At 40.0% G+C, this 13672-nt stretch overlaps 1 protein-coding gene across 1 annotated transcript; it reads left to right on the top strand.

The window, feature by feature from the left end:
- The first annotated feature begins 4348 nt into the window (after positions 1-4348).
- LOC147447215 (uncharacterized) lies at positions 4349-4882 on the top strand. Its single transcript, XM_086523588.1, has one exon. The coding sequence runs from the start codon at positions 4349-4351 to the stop codon at positions 4880-4882; it is 534 nt and encodes a 177-aa protein (XP_086379714.1).
- Positions 4883-13672: the final 8790 nt, after the last annotated feature.

Genomic DNA, 13672 nt, shown 5'->3' with positions numbered 1-13672 from the left:
TCAAAAAGAAGAAGGATATGCTATAGCTCAACAAGCAGCAGGCCCGTCTATGAGTGCCAACTGAATGTCCAACTGCATCAAGGGTAGTGCCAGACCAAGTACGTACATTGTTTTGTACCTTTTGTCTAAAAAACAATCATGTGGAAGAAAACTCCCGGGGGGTTCACTATATTTAAGACCACTATATCACATGTGTTCAGGCTCTTTTTCTAAAATCCCTATTCTGTAAATTTTCTAGGAAATATAATGAACACTTTTCTTTTAAATTCTGTAAATTTTTTTGAGATTTGTAAAAAACATATCCTTATGTAAGTTTATTTCTGTAAGTTTTAAGGGATTTAAATACCCTTCTGTTGAACTCACGTGATAGGTTACATACTATGTAAGGTGAACCCCCCGGGAGAAAACTGCTTTGTAAAGCAAGCGTATGAACGTCGTCAAGCAAGGGCTATGGAAACTAATTATAACTTTATGGATAGGAGCAATACGGCTTATGAGATAGGTCCACCACCACAACCTTTTATGCAAAGGGGATTGCCTGAGACATATCAGCAGCAGTTACAACAACAAAGGCAAGGGTTACCCACACAGGGGATACCACCTACGCCAAGGTTACAAGTACAAATGAAGAGAAATTCTCCATATAGACCTCCGTTTAGACGAAATAATTTCCGATACACTAACCCAAATATGGGGCCATCTAGCCATGTGGTATGTTATAACTGTCAACACGAAGGACATATAGCTCCTTATTGACCCAATCCTCGTAAAAATCAAGACTATATACCGTTATGTCGAATCTGTAGCGAGGAGGGTCATTATGAAGATCTATGCCCAAAACGGGTAGCTTCATTGGAAAATGACAAAGGGAAATAGAAGGTCAATGAGGGTCCTAGTACCTCTGCCAATTTAGTAGAGGTTGAGAAATTGCAGGATTGAAACAAGTGGAGCCTATGAACATTATTCTATGCTTGGCTGATCAACGACATGTAAAACCTTTAGGGATTTTACAAGGGGTCAAGACTATAGTGGCAGGACTTGAGTTTCATGTGAGTTACTTGATAGTCCGACCACATTAGTATGGGGCCTCTTTCCCAATATTGTTAGGAAGACCTTGGCTTGTGCAAGCTAGGTGTGTGCAAAGTTGGCATAAAGGTGTGATCACTATTGGTCCTCGCGATGATAGAGTAGAATTGCGAGTTGTCTCTAAGGAGTTTTTGAGGGAGTATAAAAAGTGGACTGTGTCAGAAATGGAAGACAACACAAATTATAGTGGTGATAAATCAGAGGATGAAGAAGCAGTTAAACAACACTTCTCATTAGATACGTAAAAATACTCTCGATTTTTGCACAATGGTTACCATATGCGGATAGAGGATGATTCCACTAGGACAATCTCCACACCAGAGAGTGTTGGTAATTATGCCCGTCACCTAGGAATGGGTGAATACGAAGTTCATTATTCTTCGGGTTATGATTTTGGTAAGGACATTGCACAATGGATGTCCATCTCAGATGAGTGTTTGACAAATTGTTTTAATATAACCCTGGAGGATGACTTAGAGGATATTGATAAGCCTGAAGGAAAATCCAGTGCATTAGTAGAATTAAACTATATTTGGGAACAATTATTAAAAGAGCATGAGTTAGGAGACAAATTTATGGCTGAGGTGCACATTAAAGGATGGCCAGACTAGAAAAAGAAAAAGGGCATGCTATTTTAGAGGCTAAGCATAGCAAAGAATTATTGAAGCAATGGGAAGATTATTATAAACAAGAAGACATGGAAGAACAATTAGAAGAATATGGGATTACTGATGTCCCTATATTCCAAACGAAGGGCTCTTTTATGAATGAACTAACACTTGATACCTATATGGTAAATATTGAGGACTTTTCAACAACGAGTAGTGAAACTATGATTGTACCCTATTGTGGGACACAATCTGTGGTTGTTGTGAGTGATACGGAGACTAAAAAGGAAGAGTCAGGAATCTCTTATAAATAAACACAACTTACTTGAAAATGTTGTTTATAAGGAGGACAAACATCCTCTAATCAGGGCTATGCCATGTACACAATCTTACTTTGTATTATCGAAAGATAATTTAACTGTTCAATGGGAAGTCTCAGAAGGAAAGTTTTTGACATTGGGAAGCCAATTAAAAGGAGAAGTGTTGGAGAGTTTCAAAGAAGTACTTACAAAGTATCAACATGCTTTTGCATGGTTGTATAAAGACCTACGAGGAGTCAAGCATGAGCTATGTCAACACTATATCGATTTAGAACCTAGGGCTCGACCGATTTGTCAACGTCAGCATCGCACCAATCCTGTTTATGCTGAATTGGTTAAGGCAGAAATAATGAAACTCTTGGAGGTGGGATTTATTTATGCGGTTTCTTATAGTGATTGGGTTTCCGCAATTATGGTAGTACCCAAGAAAAATAAGAAATCCGTATTTGTGTAGATTATAGAAAACTCAATGGGAAAACTAATAAAGATCATTTCCCTTTGCCCTTTACCGATCAAGTTTTAGATCGTGTTGCCGGGTATGCCCTTTATTCCTTTATGGATGCATTCAGTGGCTATAATCAAATTCAAATACATAAAGATGATCAGTCAGAAACTACTTTTACTACTGAATGGGGAACATTTTCTTATCGAGTTATGGCATTTGGGCTATGTAATGCCCCGACCACATTCCAACATGTTATGACTGTAGCTTATCATAATTTCCTGCAAAACTGGATGGAGATTTTCTAAATGATTTTTCAGTGCAAGGAACTGAAGAGGATATGCCTGAAAAGTTGGCCTTAGTGTTTGAACTGATCATTTAAATGGGCATTTCTTTAAACCCTGAGAAGTGTGGCTTTGGGATAACCAAAGGGATACTATTAGGTCATGTTGTCTCTCGGGATGGCATTACGGTTGATGAGAGTAAGCTTAGTAAAATCAAAGATTTGCCAGTATCTCAAAATCTTTGTCAACTGCGAGGATTTCTAGGGCATGTAAATTACTATAGGAGGTTCATTTTGAACTTTGCTTCAATTGTGGGACCTCTGACAAATTTTCTTAAAAAGGATATAGGTTATGTGTGGACTGACAAATGTCAAGTTGCATTTGAAGACATTAAAGACCGGTTGATAAAAGCGTCAATTCTAGTGAGTCCTAATTGGACAAAATAATTTCATATCCACGCTGATGCATCACATACAGCAGTTGGGAGTGTGTTGTGTCAGGCCGATGATAAGAAAGTTGATCATCCAATCTATTATGCTAGTAGGGTCTTAAGTTACCCTGAGCATAATTACACTACAACTGAAAAAGAATGCATGTCTATGGTTTTCTCTATTGATAAATTTTGACATTTTCTTTTGGGAAATCATTTGTATTTTATGTGGATCATGCCGCATTGAAATACTTGTTAAATAAACCAGAGATTTCTGGAAGAGTGATCCGATGGATGTTACTTTTACAAGAGTTTGACTTTGAGGTAGTTGTACGACCAGGCAAGTCACATGTGTTAGCTGATCATCTTTCTAGACTACTTACTGATGATGTAGAGAGGGGATTTGATGATGACTTACCTGATGCTAACCTGTTTCTGGTCAAAAGTTAGTTACCTTGGTATGCCGACATAGCTAACTTTCTTAGCACGTCTGAATATCCTCATAAAGAGACTAAGCATGAAAAGAAGAAACTACTCCTTCAAGCTTGTCATTATTCATTGATGGAGGGTTTCTTGTATCGTTATTTTCCTCGTGAAAAAATCTGTAGACGATGCTTAAGAGAGGATGCGATTTATCAAGTTTTAAAGGCATTACATGATGAGCCTTGTGGAGGCCATTTTGCAGGGGAATTAATTGCAAGAAAAGTATTGATGGCAAGATATTGGTGGGCGACTGTTTATAAGGACTCCTTTACACATTGTAAAAAGTGTGATAAATATCAGCGAGTCGGTTGACCTACTGCTCAATATGCAACGCCGTTAACACCAATACTAGCTTTGAAGACATTTGAGAAATGCGGAATAGATTTTGTAGGACCCATAGATCCTCCATCCCGATATCGTTCTAATCGATATATTTTGGTCTGTACAGACTATGTTAACAAGTGGGTTGAAGCTAAAACTCTGAAAACTGATAGGGCCTTAGATGTGGCCAAGTTCCTCTATGAGGATATCATTACAAGATTTGGTTGTCCACTAGAGCTGGTTAGCGATCGAGGATTTTTCATTTCCTTAATGACACTGTTAGGGAATTGACCGAGCTATATACAATTAAACATCAAAATTCTACACCTTACTATCCATGTGCAAATGGGCAAGTGGAAGTTACCAATAGAATTATGGGTAACATTTTAACAAAAACGGCAGCTGATAATCTCCATGATTGGGATGGACAATTACCTGAAGCATTATGGGCTTATCGCACCACTTTTAAGGTAACAACCCAAAATACACCCTTCACTTTAGTTTATGGTGTTGAAGCCATATTTCCAATTGAAAAGGAAATTCCAACCTTAAGGGTTGCCTTATCTACTAGATTTGGTGAAGAGGAATCTTTAAAACATAAGCTGTTTACCTTGACCAAACTCGACGAGATGCACTTGCTAGCATTACAAAGTCTTGAGGCTATGCAAAAGCGACGTAAAGCTTGGCATGATCACCATTTTAAAGTTCAAAACTTTCAAAAAGACGATAAGGTTTTAATTTATGATAGTCATTACTATAAATTTCCTGGGAAACTGCAGATACGATGGTTAGGTCCTTTTAAAGTACTTCGAACCTTTACTAATGGGTCCTTGTTAGTTCAAGACATTGACGAAGCTTTAGATCCTTTTAAAGTCAATGGTCTGAGAGTGAAACATTATTTCACTTAGTTCTCTATTTTTTTAAAAAAACGACATAAGGGTAAAACCATTAAAAAAAACAAAACAACAACAAAATTAGAAAAAAATTAGTTGTAGTAGCAGTTTGTTTATTTCTTTCTTGCTTTAGAATGAGTGTTAACAATGGTTATTCTATGGCAGGGATTATCGCCCCGTTCATCATCATATTTTTTCCATTCCATCTACATTTGGTGAGTCATGGATACTTCTATATATTATTTGTTTATTGTGTTTAGACCTTTCATTCGTGGGTTGGGCATAGAGACTGTTGTGTGCATGATTGATGATATACATGAGGTAGAATGGCTATTACAATGGTGGGCCATGGGTTTTGACTTAGAGGTGTATGACTGGGATTATTTACATTTTTTTATTGCACTTTGCGAGAATGACCCTATCACATTTATGGAGATGTTTCCTGTCTTAGATGAGGATATCATGGTAGACCCCATAGAAAATTTGTAGTTTATTACTCTTGATGATGAGGATGAGGGGGTACCCTTGGGTTTACCTAGGGGATTATATCATGTATTGTTGCCTAGAGAGCAAGCAACAATCCAATATGGCCAAACTTTACCCTATGGAGGGGGTCTTCAGAGTGCAACACCTTTTGGCTTAGCCAATGCACCTGCACTATTCCGTCATATATAGTGAGAGGTAAAATTAAAAAAAACAACAAACATAACCACAAAAATACAAACAAATAAACAATTCCACAAAAATTCAAAAAGTAATACATGTGTCAGTGACAAGTTAATACCACACTATTCATAGTTATATTAAACTTGTTAGCTTAGGGGGTTTATAAGTTCTTTTTAACTTTCCTTTATCTAGACTTAGCAATCACCGATCGGTGACCAAGTTGTAGTGGCTGAGAGAAGTAGTCAAGGTGATTATTTAATAGGGTCACTATAGCTAAATGTTACCATATACATGTGGTAGTGATGTGTGTGAACACACTAGGACCGCCGGGGCATTTTTTCCCTCTTTAGGAGGTTTTTTCCCCCGTGCATTGTATATACGCCCATCACTCTAGGGCTATCTATCTTTCCATTGCACACTAAGGAATACACTCTCTATTGTGTGCCTTGAGCTTCCTTCGTCTTCTCCAAGCTGTGTGTGTTTCTCTGCAACCCTAATTCCAACAATTGGTATCAGAGCAGGTCACGTCCTCCCGGGCTTAGTCGCCAGCTGCTCCAGCACACGCCTGCTCACTTTCTCCGATTTCAGTGAGCTTTGGCAAGCATTCGCAGGTCGACAAATATTTTGATTTGGGCTCATTTCGGCCTCCGTTTCCACTACGGGCAGTACTGCACAGGTTATTTCGTCATTTTGTGCAGATTTTCTGTCAGTGCCGTTTTCTGCATAACAGGTGCCTTATAGTCTTCTACGGTTTGTGCTATATAGCACAAGTTGTTCCCGCTCCATTTCTCCTATTTTCGGGCAGTTTTCACATCAGGAGCAGCATTTACCATGGCTGACAACAACAACACAGATGTGTTCAAGATGTTTGCTGCTGAGGACAGGTTGGATGGGGACAACTACCCTATGTGGGCTTATATGATGCAACACGTTCTTGTGTCAAAAGGTGTCTGGAACATTGTGCAGGGCATTGATGTACGTCCTGGTTCTGAAGATGTAGGCGATATTGAGGATGTTGCAGGTCTTGCTGCAAGGATTGCAGCTGTTAGAGTTGTTTTGCCTACAGCAGAACAAGCTCGTTGGGATGTTAAGGATGCGCAGGCTCATGCATTGATTGCGTTGTCTGTGAAGCGCACCATTATTCCTCACATCCGTTCAGCAAAATCTGCAAAACGGGCTTGGGATATTCTAGCAGGTCTTTATGCAAGCCGCAATGAGGCTAAAATTGCTTTGCTGCGTAAAGAGCTAGAGTCGAAGATTATGCATGAGGAAGATGATATGGAAACTTTCCTTGCTAGTGTCAAGGATATCAATGAGCAACTCATTTCTGCAGGTGACGTCATTTCTGACAGTTCCCTTGTGCAGACTGTTCTTGATGCCTTACCAGATTCCTACCAGACTTTTGCTAGTACTTGGAGACTGATGACCCAAGGAAATCCTGAAGTTGTCAAGTTTGATGCATTATGCACATTGCTGTTGCAAGAGTCACTTTCTAGAAAAAACAGGACTAGGCAGCGTGCAGTTGAACAGGCTTTTATTGCTTCTCAAAGAAAGGGTGGTAACAGTAATGCAGCCACTTCTTATGGTTTTGCTGCGAGTGGCAAAAATTCTGTTCCTAATGCTTCTGCTGGCAGCACTTCGTCTGGCAATTCTGGTGATAAGGGCAAAAAGAATATGCGTTGCCATTATTGTAAAGCCAATGATCACTTGATCAAGTCGTGTCCTAAGTTGAAGGCCAAAGAGGCTAAGAAGAAAGAGGGTGGTTCCACTGCAAATGCTGGTTCCACTACAAATGCAGCCATTGTTGAGTCTTCTGTGAAAGGAGATTGTGATGCTGATGTTGATGCAGAATGGGCTTTTAGCGCAGAGTGCACTTACAATCCTGTTGTCCATGATGCATGCTTGTTAGTTGCTGCAGATTCACATGTGTGGTATTTCGACAGTGGTGCTACAAAGCACATTACCTCACATCGTGAATTGTTTACCTCTCTCGAGTCTGTCCCTCATGGGAATTCAGTCACTTGTGCCAACAACGCCTCTTATCCAGTTCAGGGAGTTGGAAAGATTGTGCTCACTGCTGCTAATGGCAGTTCCTTCACACTTGTTGATGCACTTTATGTACCTGGGATCAAGAAGAATCTATTGTCTGTATCCGCACTTGCTAGACTTGGACTTGTAGTCAAATTTGTGGATGACAGATGTACAGTTCATGATCTCAGTTTTGGTGATGAAATTGTTGCATCTGGGCTTTTGTGTCGTGGGCTGTATAAGCTCACTTTGTATGACAAGTGTGGACAAAATTTTGCAAATGCTGTTGCAGATTCAAGGGCTATTTCAGATGCAAAACTTTGGCATGCACGTTTTGGTCATCTGAATTTTGCCAGTTTGCTGCGTTTGCAGAAATCTGATATGGTTGCTTCTTTGCCGCCTCTTGAAGCACCTATCAAACATGTTTGTGAAGGCTGTATTCTGGGTAAAATGCAGCGTTCTAAGTTTCCAAAGGATGGTTCAGTTAGGGCCACATGCAGGTTGCAGCTTGTGCATAGTGATGTTTGTGGGCCCATGCAAACTCCGTCCTTGGGCAATTACCTGTACTTCGTGACTTTCATTGATGATTACTCCAGGCATGCATGGGTATTTCCGCTTAAAGCAAAGTCCGAAGTTTTTATGTGCTTCAAACAATTTTTGGCTATGGCTGAAAATGTCTCAAAATGTACTATGGGCACCCTCCGTTCCGATCGAGGGGGGGAGTATATGTCTCATGAATTTAATGCATTTCTGGCTAGTCGTGGGATAAAACACCAATGTACAGTGCCTTATACACCTCAGCAAAATGGTGTTGCTGAGAGGAAAAACAGGTCACTAACGGAAATGGCACGATGTATGGTCAAAAGTCAAGCTTTGCCGCATTCTTTTTGGCTTGAGGCCATCATGTGTGCCACTTATGTACTTAACAGGTGTCCTACGAAAGCTTTGCAGTCTATTACTCCATATGAAGCATGGCATGATAGAAAACCTTCTATTGAGCACATGCGTGTTTTTGGCTGTTTGGCATATGCTTTGGTGCCACAAGTGCAGCGCAGAAAATTGGATGATAAGGCTGTCAAATGTATTTTTGTTGGTTATAGTGCTGAAAGCAAAGGTTACAGGTTGTATCATCCGCAAACAAAACGTATTTTGGTTTCACGGGATGTAGTGTTTGTGGAAGATTCTGTTCAACCCTTGCTGTCATGTACTGGAGACAGTAATGTAAGCTCACAAGACATTTATGACACTTTGTTGCCTCTTTTCAGTGGTGGAAATACGAATGTAAGTTCCAATGAGGCAAATGTACAGCCTATGGGGGTTTCTGAAAATGTTTTAGAACAGCCTATTACTGATGCAGATGTACATGATGTACTTGATGAGGAAAGGGCTGAAAATGAGCAGGCTAGAGGTATGCCAAAATGGCTGGTGCACACTTTGCGTGACAGTAAATTGGATGCACCTTTATCTAGTCGTACTCGTTCAGGCTCTCGCCATGCATCTTATGCATCAGATTGTTATGCTTTGGCTGTGTCTAGTTTACATGATGTTGAGGAGCCTCTGTCTTTTGATGAAGCACAGAATTCAGAAAATTGGATTGCTGCCATGAAATCAGAATATGATGCACTTATAGAGAATGACACATGGACTTTATGTGATTTGCCTCCTGGCAAAAAGGCCATTGGTACGAAGTGGGTTTACAAGTTGAAACGCAAGCCGGATGGTGAGATCGATCGCCATAAGGCTCGACTTGTTGCAAAGGGTTATGCACAACAAAAAGGCATAGATTATGAAGAGACTTTTGCTCCCACTTGTCGTATGACTACTGTGCGTTTTCTATGTGCATTGGCAGCTCATTTTGGTTGGGATGTACATCAATCAGACATTGTTACTGCTTTCTTGAATGGTGACATATTTGAGGAAGTTTATGTAACGCAGCCTCGCGGTTTTGTCATAAAAGGACAAGAGGACAAAGTGTGCAAATGTAAGAAGGCTTTGTATGGGTTGAAGCAATCTCCTCGTGCTTGGTATGAGAAAGCTGACACTCATTTGGTTAAACGAGGCTTTCGTAACAGTCCAACAGAAAGCACATTGTATGTAAAGCGTGAGGATGATGTATTTCTCATTGTGGTTCTTTATGTTGATGATTTGCTGATCACTGGACCAAATGAGAGACATATTGCTGAATTTAAGGCTGATTTGAATGCTACTTTCAAGATGAAAGATTTGGGGCTGTTGCATCATTACTTGGGTATACAGTTTAAGCAGTGTGATGGCGGTATTGCCTTGTGTCAGAAAAGTTACATAGAGACATTGCTATGTAAGTTTGGACTTGAGGATTGCAAACCTATTGCCACTCCCATGGAAACAGGTTTGAAGTTGAGTCTACATGATGCTGGCGATCCTGCTGATGTCACTCTTTACCAAACTGCTGTTGGCTGCCTCATTTATGTATGCAACACGAGGCCAGATATTCAGTTTGCAGTCTCGCAGGTCAGCAGATTTATGCATAGCCCAGGGTCTAAGCATTGGCAGGCTGTCAAGAGGATTTTCCGCTACCTTAGTGGCACTTTACATCTTGGCTTGTTTTATCCCAAGGGGGGATCATTGCCGCCAGACTTACATGCTTTTTCGGACTCAGATTGGGCTGGTTGTTTTGACACGCGAGTGTCCACAAGTGGTTTTTGTTTCATGCTTGGCAGTTCATGTATATCATGGTTGAGCAAGAAGCAACCTACTGTGGCCACTTCGAGTTGTGAGGCTGAGTACAGGGCAGTCTTCACAGCTACGGTTGAGTGTGTATGGCTCAGACGCCTTATGGCTGACTTGGGTGTTGGACAGGACACTGCCAACACTATCTACACTGACAGTCAGAGCGCATTGGCAGTTGCGAGGAACCCAGTTTTTCATGCTCGCACAAAGCACATTGAGGTGCATTACCACTATGTCAGGGAGAGGCTCTCAGCAGGAGAGATCAGCTTGGCTTATGTGCCAACACAGGACAACCTTGCAGATCTTTTCACAAAGGCATTGTCTCGTGAGAAGCTTGAAGCTTTCCGCAAAGCTTTGGGCTTACTCCTCTTTGTGGACTGATCCTGTCCTCAGGGCATGGCACTTCCCTTTACTCATGTGCCAGCTCTCGTTCACCGCATCACTCCAGGGGGGATTTGTTACCATATACATGTGGTAGTGATGTGTGTGAACACACTAGGACCGCCGGGGCATTTTTTCCCTCTTTAGGAGGTTTTTTCCCCCGTGCATTGTATATACGCCCATCACTCTAGGGCTATCTATCTTTCCATTGCACACTAAGGAATACACTCTCTATTGTGTGCCTTGAGCTTCCTTCGTCTTCTCCAAGCTGTGTGTGTTTCTCTGCAACCCTAATTCCAACACTAAACTAGTTTTGGGCAATATATTTATGCTCTTAATGGTGGTCTAACGATCCCTTAGAAGTGATTTAGGTCTCTATGGTTGGGATTATAGACCATTAAACTCTAGATTATGGGTGATATGCTAGTTAATTTACACTAGTGATGAGACAAGGGGAGAATTAAAAAAAACTTTTATGTATATGTTGTGTGACCGTCGCCGTATAAGCTTGGTAGGCGGGTGGTTCCACTTCATCTCTAGTGACAGAGCCACGAGCCGTAGCCAGGTTTTGTACGGGGTGGAAGTGCAGGTTTATAGTTATTCCATTAACTAGTCATTTTAATATTAGTTTTAGTTGCTATTGATGAGGTTTAGGTTTATGATTTTTAAATCTTTATAAATGCTAGTTAGTGAGGGCATATACGTTTCCTGTGGTTAACATGTTTATATAACTATGTCTAGTGTTTATTAATTTGTCACTGAGTTCTTACTGACTGAGTGACTGATTAATGGTTTTATTGTTGAAACAAATATAGTTCTTCTTTTAAAATACGTAAGAATGGACAGACTACTGGTGTTACTATAATGTATTTTAGGCTTTATGCTCACGAGGGCATTCGCATTTAAGGAGAGAAGAGGTTATTTTTCAACAGTTGCTTTGAAGTGCAGCTGCCAAGCTGGGAGTTGCAGTAGTTAAAGAATTTCATTCCAATGTAGAAAGAGATTTTTGTTCGTCAAGGACAACTTCACATTTCAATGGGGGAGGAATGTAGACCCCGAGATATTTCTACTTTTTTGTACCGAAATTGGGGTAACTTGGGGATTTGCATGGGCATATTAGGTGCATTAGCATGTTAATGATTGCCATAACGAATGCATTAGTGCTAAGTTTTGTCAACTTTTATAACTGCAGGTTGATATGTTTTCACCTAAAGTAGTTAATCAGTTGATGACTGGAGTCAATTTTAGGGAGTTTGCTGATAGTTAGGTTAGCGACTTTAAATTCAAACCGTGGCCATTAGGCATTCCAGTCTGAGTTTCATAGGAAATTATCAAATTTAAATGAGTTCCTAGCCTAAGTTTATCTGACTAAATGATCAGATACTAGCTAGATTTTAAGCTTGGTTCGAAAGAAACTCCAAAAATTCATAGGTGTTAGTGACCGCAATGGGGTTGCGAGCTCGAGATTAGTCAGAATGGATTTTTTTAAAGGTTATTTGTAGTTGTTTTATGACAGGAAAATTCTTCATTTTATGACCAATTTGGCGGGATAAATGAGTCACCGTGTCAGTCGAGTCCGAGTGAAAGGATAGTGATGAGGTTTTTGACCTTAAAACTTGTCGAAATTGATCTTTAAAATCTTTTACGATGATCCTTATAACGTTAAAATGTTTCCTTTTGAGGACTATTTTGGTGGACACGAGAGTAAATGGAAGAGAGAGAGTCATTATTTGCTGAGTATAAGTGAGTGAGTGAGAAAAGTCATGAGTTCGAGACTAGCCGGTCTAGATTTCAGAAGTTCAGTGATTTTACTTACGATGCCGATGAATGGGAAAGAAGTTAATTGAGTTCAGGACTTCCCGACAGATTGTTGATTGAATCCTTAGAGGATTGTTCCTTGGAGGTGAAATGAGTTCATTTGAGAGTAAAGGCGAGAATGAGGTTTATAAAATATATAAAAAGTTTATTTAAAAACTTCGTTTTTTGACTTCTGATCAGAAACGACACCAGTTAGTGGGAAGTGGGGTCACCTGGAAGTGTGTGGAGTTGCAAGCCTGGAGAGGCAGTTTGGAAAGCGTCATTTCTTGCCAGTGTGTGTAAGTGTGTGTGTGACTGTGAGTGGAGCGCTACAGGAGAAAGAGAGAGAGAGAGAGAGAGAAAAAAAAAACGTTATCAGTTTACACGCAAGAGAGAGTAGGAGAGAGATAAAACGTTATTACTGTGTGTGTGTTGCTTTGCTTGAGAGAAGAGTGTGTGTGTTTGTCTCCTTGCTTGCATATTAGTGTAGCATTGTAGGAATTATAGAGAGAGAAACAAAAAAAACGTGGGAAATTTAGAGAGAGAAATAGGAGAGAGAAAACAAAAATTGCTTCCTTTCTTGCTTGATTGTGTGCATTCCTGCATGGTAAATAATGTGTCTGTGTGTTATTGTAAGCCTTTTCTTCAAAGTATGACTATGTGTATGAGGAATTATAGAGAGAGAAGCAGGAAAGCGTTAGTTGGAGAGTTAGAGAGAATAGAAGAGAGCGAAAATAAAAATTGCTTGACTGTGTGTATTTGTTGATGTTCTTCCTTGCTTAATACTTTGTGTGTGTTAATGTAGGGCTGATTGTGTGTGTATTACACTGTGTTTGTGTAGAAAAACTTAGGAAGAGAGAGAAAAGTAAAAACGAGAAAGAAAAACGGGAGAGAAGAAGTAGAGAGAGAGAGTAAAAATTGAAGTGAGGAAGAGGGAAAGAATGAGAGATTGAGAGAGAAGCAGAACACTATTCTCTAGAGGGTGAGTGTGTGTGAAATTTGAGAGAAGAGAATTCAAGAATTCTAGAGAGAGGGAGAAGCAGAAAAGCGGGAGAGAGAAGAAGAATTGCTGCCAGCATCCTTGCCAATAGAGGAGAGATGGAAATCAATTGGAAGAATAAGACCATTGAAAAGGTATGCTAAATTTCAATTTGTTATTATTTTTCATGCTACAATGAATTATAAACATAAATTAGAGAAAGAATCCTTATCTAAATGTCGTTT

This window comes from Adiantum capillus-veneris, chromosome 11 (genome assembly GCF_014529385.1).
Source record: "Adiantum capillus-veneris isolate H3 chromosome 11, ASM1452938v2, whole genome shotgun sequence".
Classification (NCBI taxonomy): domain Eukaryota; kingdom Viridiplantae; phylum Streptophyta; class Polypodiopsida; order Polypodiales; family Pteridaceae; genus Adiantum; species Adiantum capillus-veneris.
The sequence above is the reverse complement of the archived record's forward strand: the minus strand, read 5'-3'. Positions and strand labels throughout refer to the sequence as shown.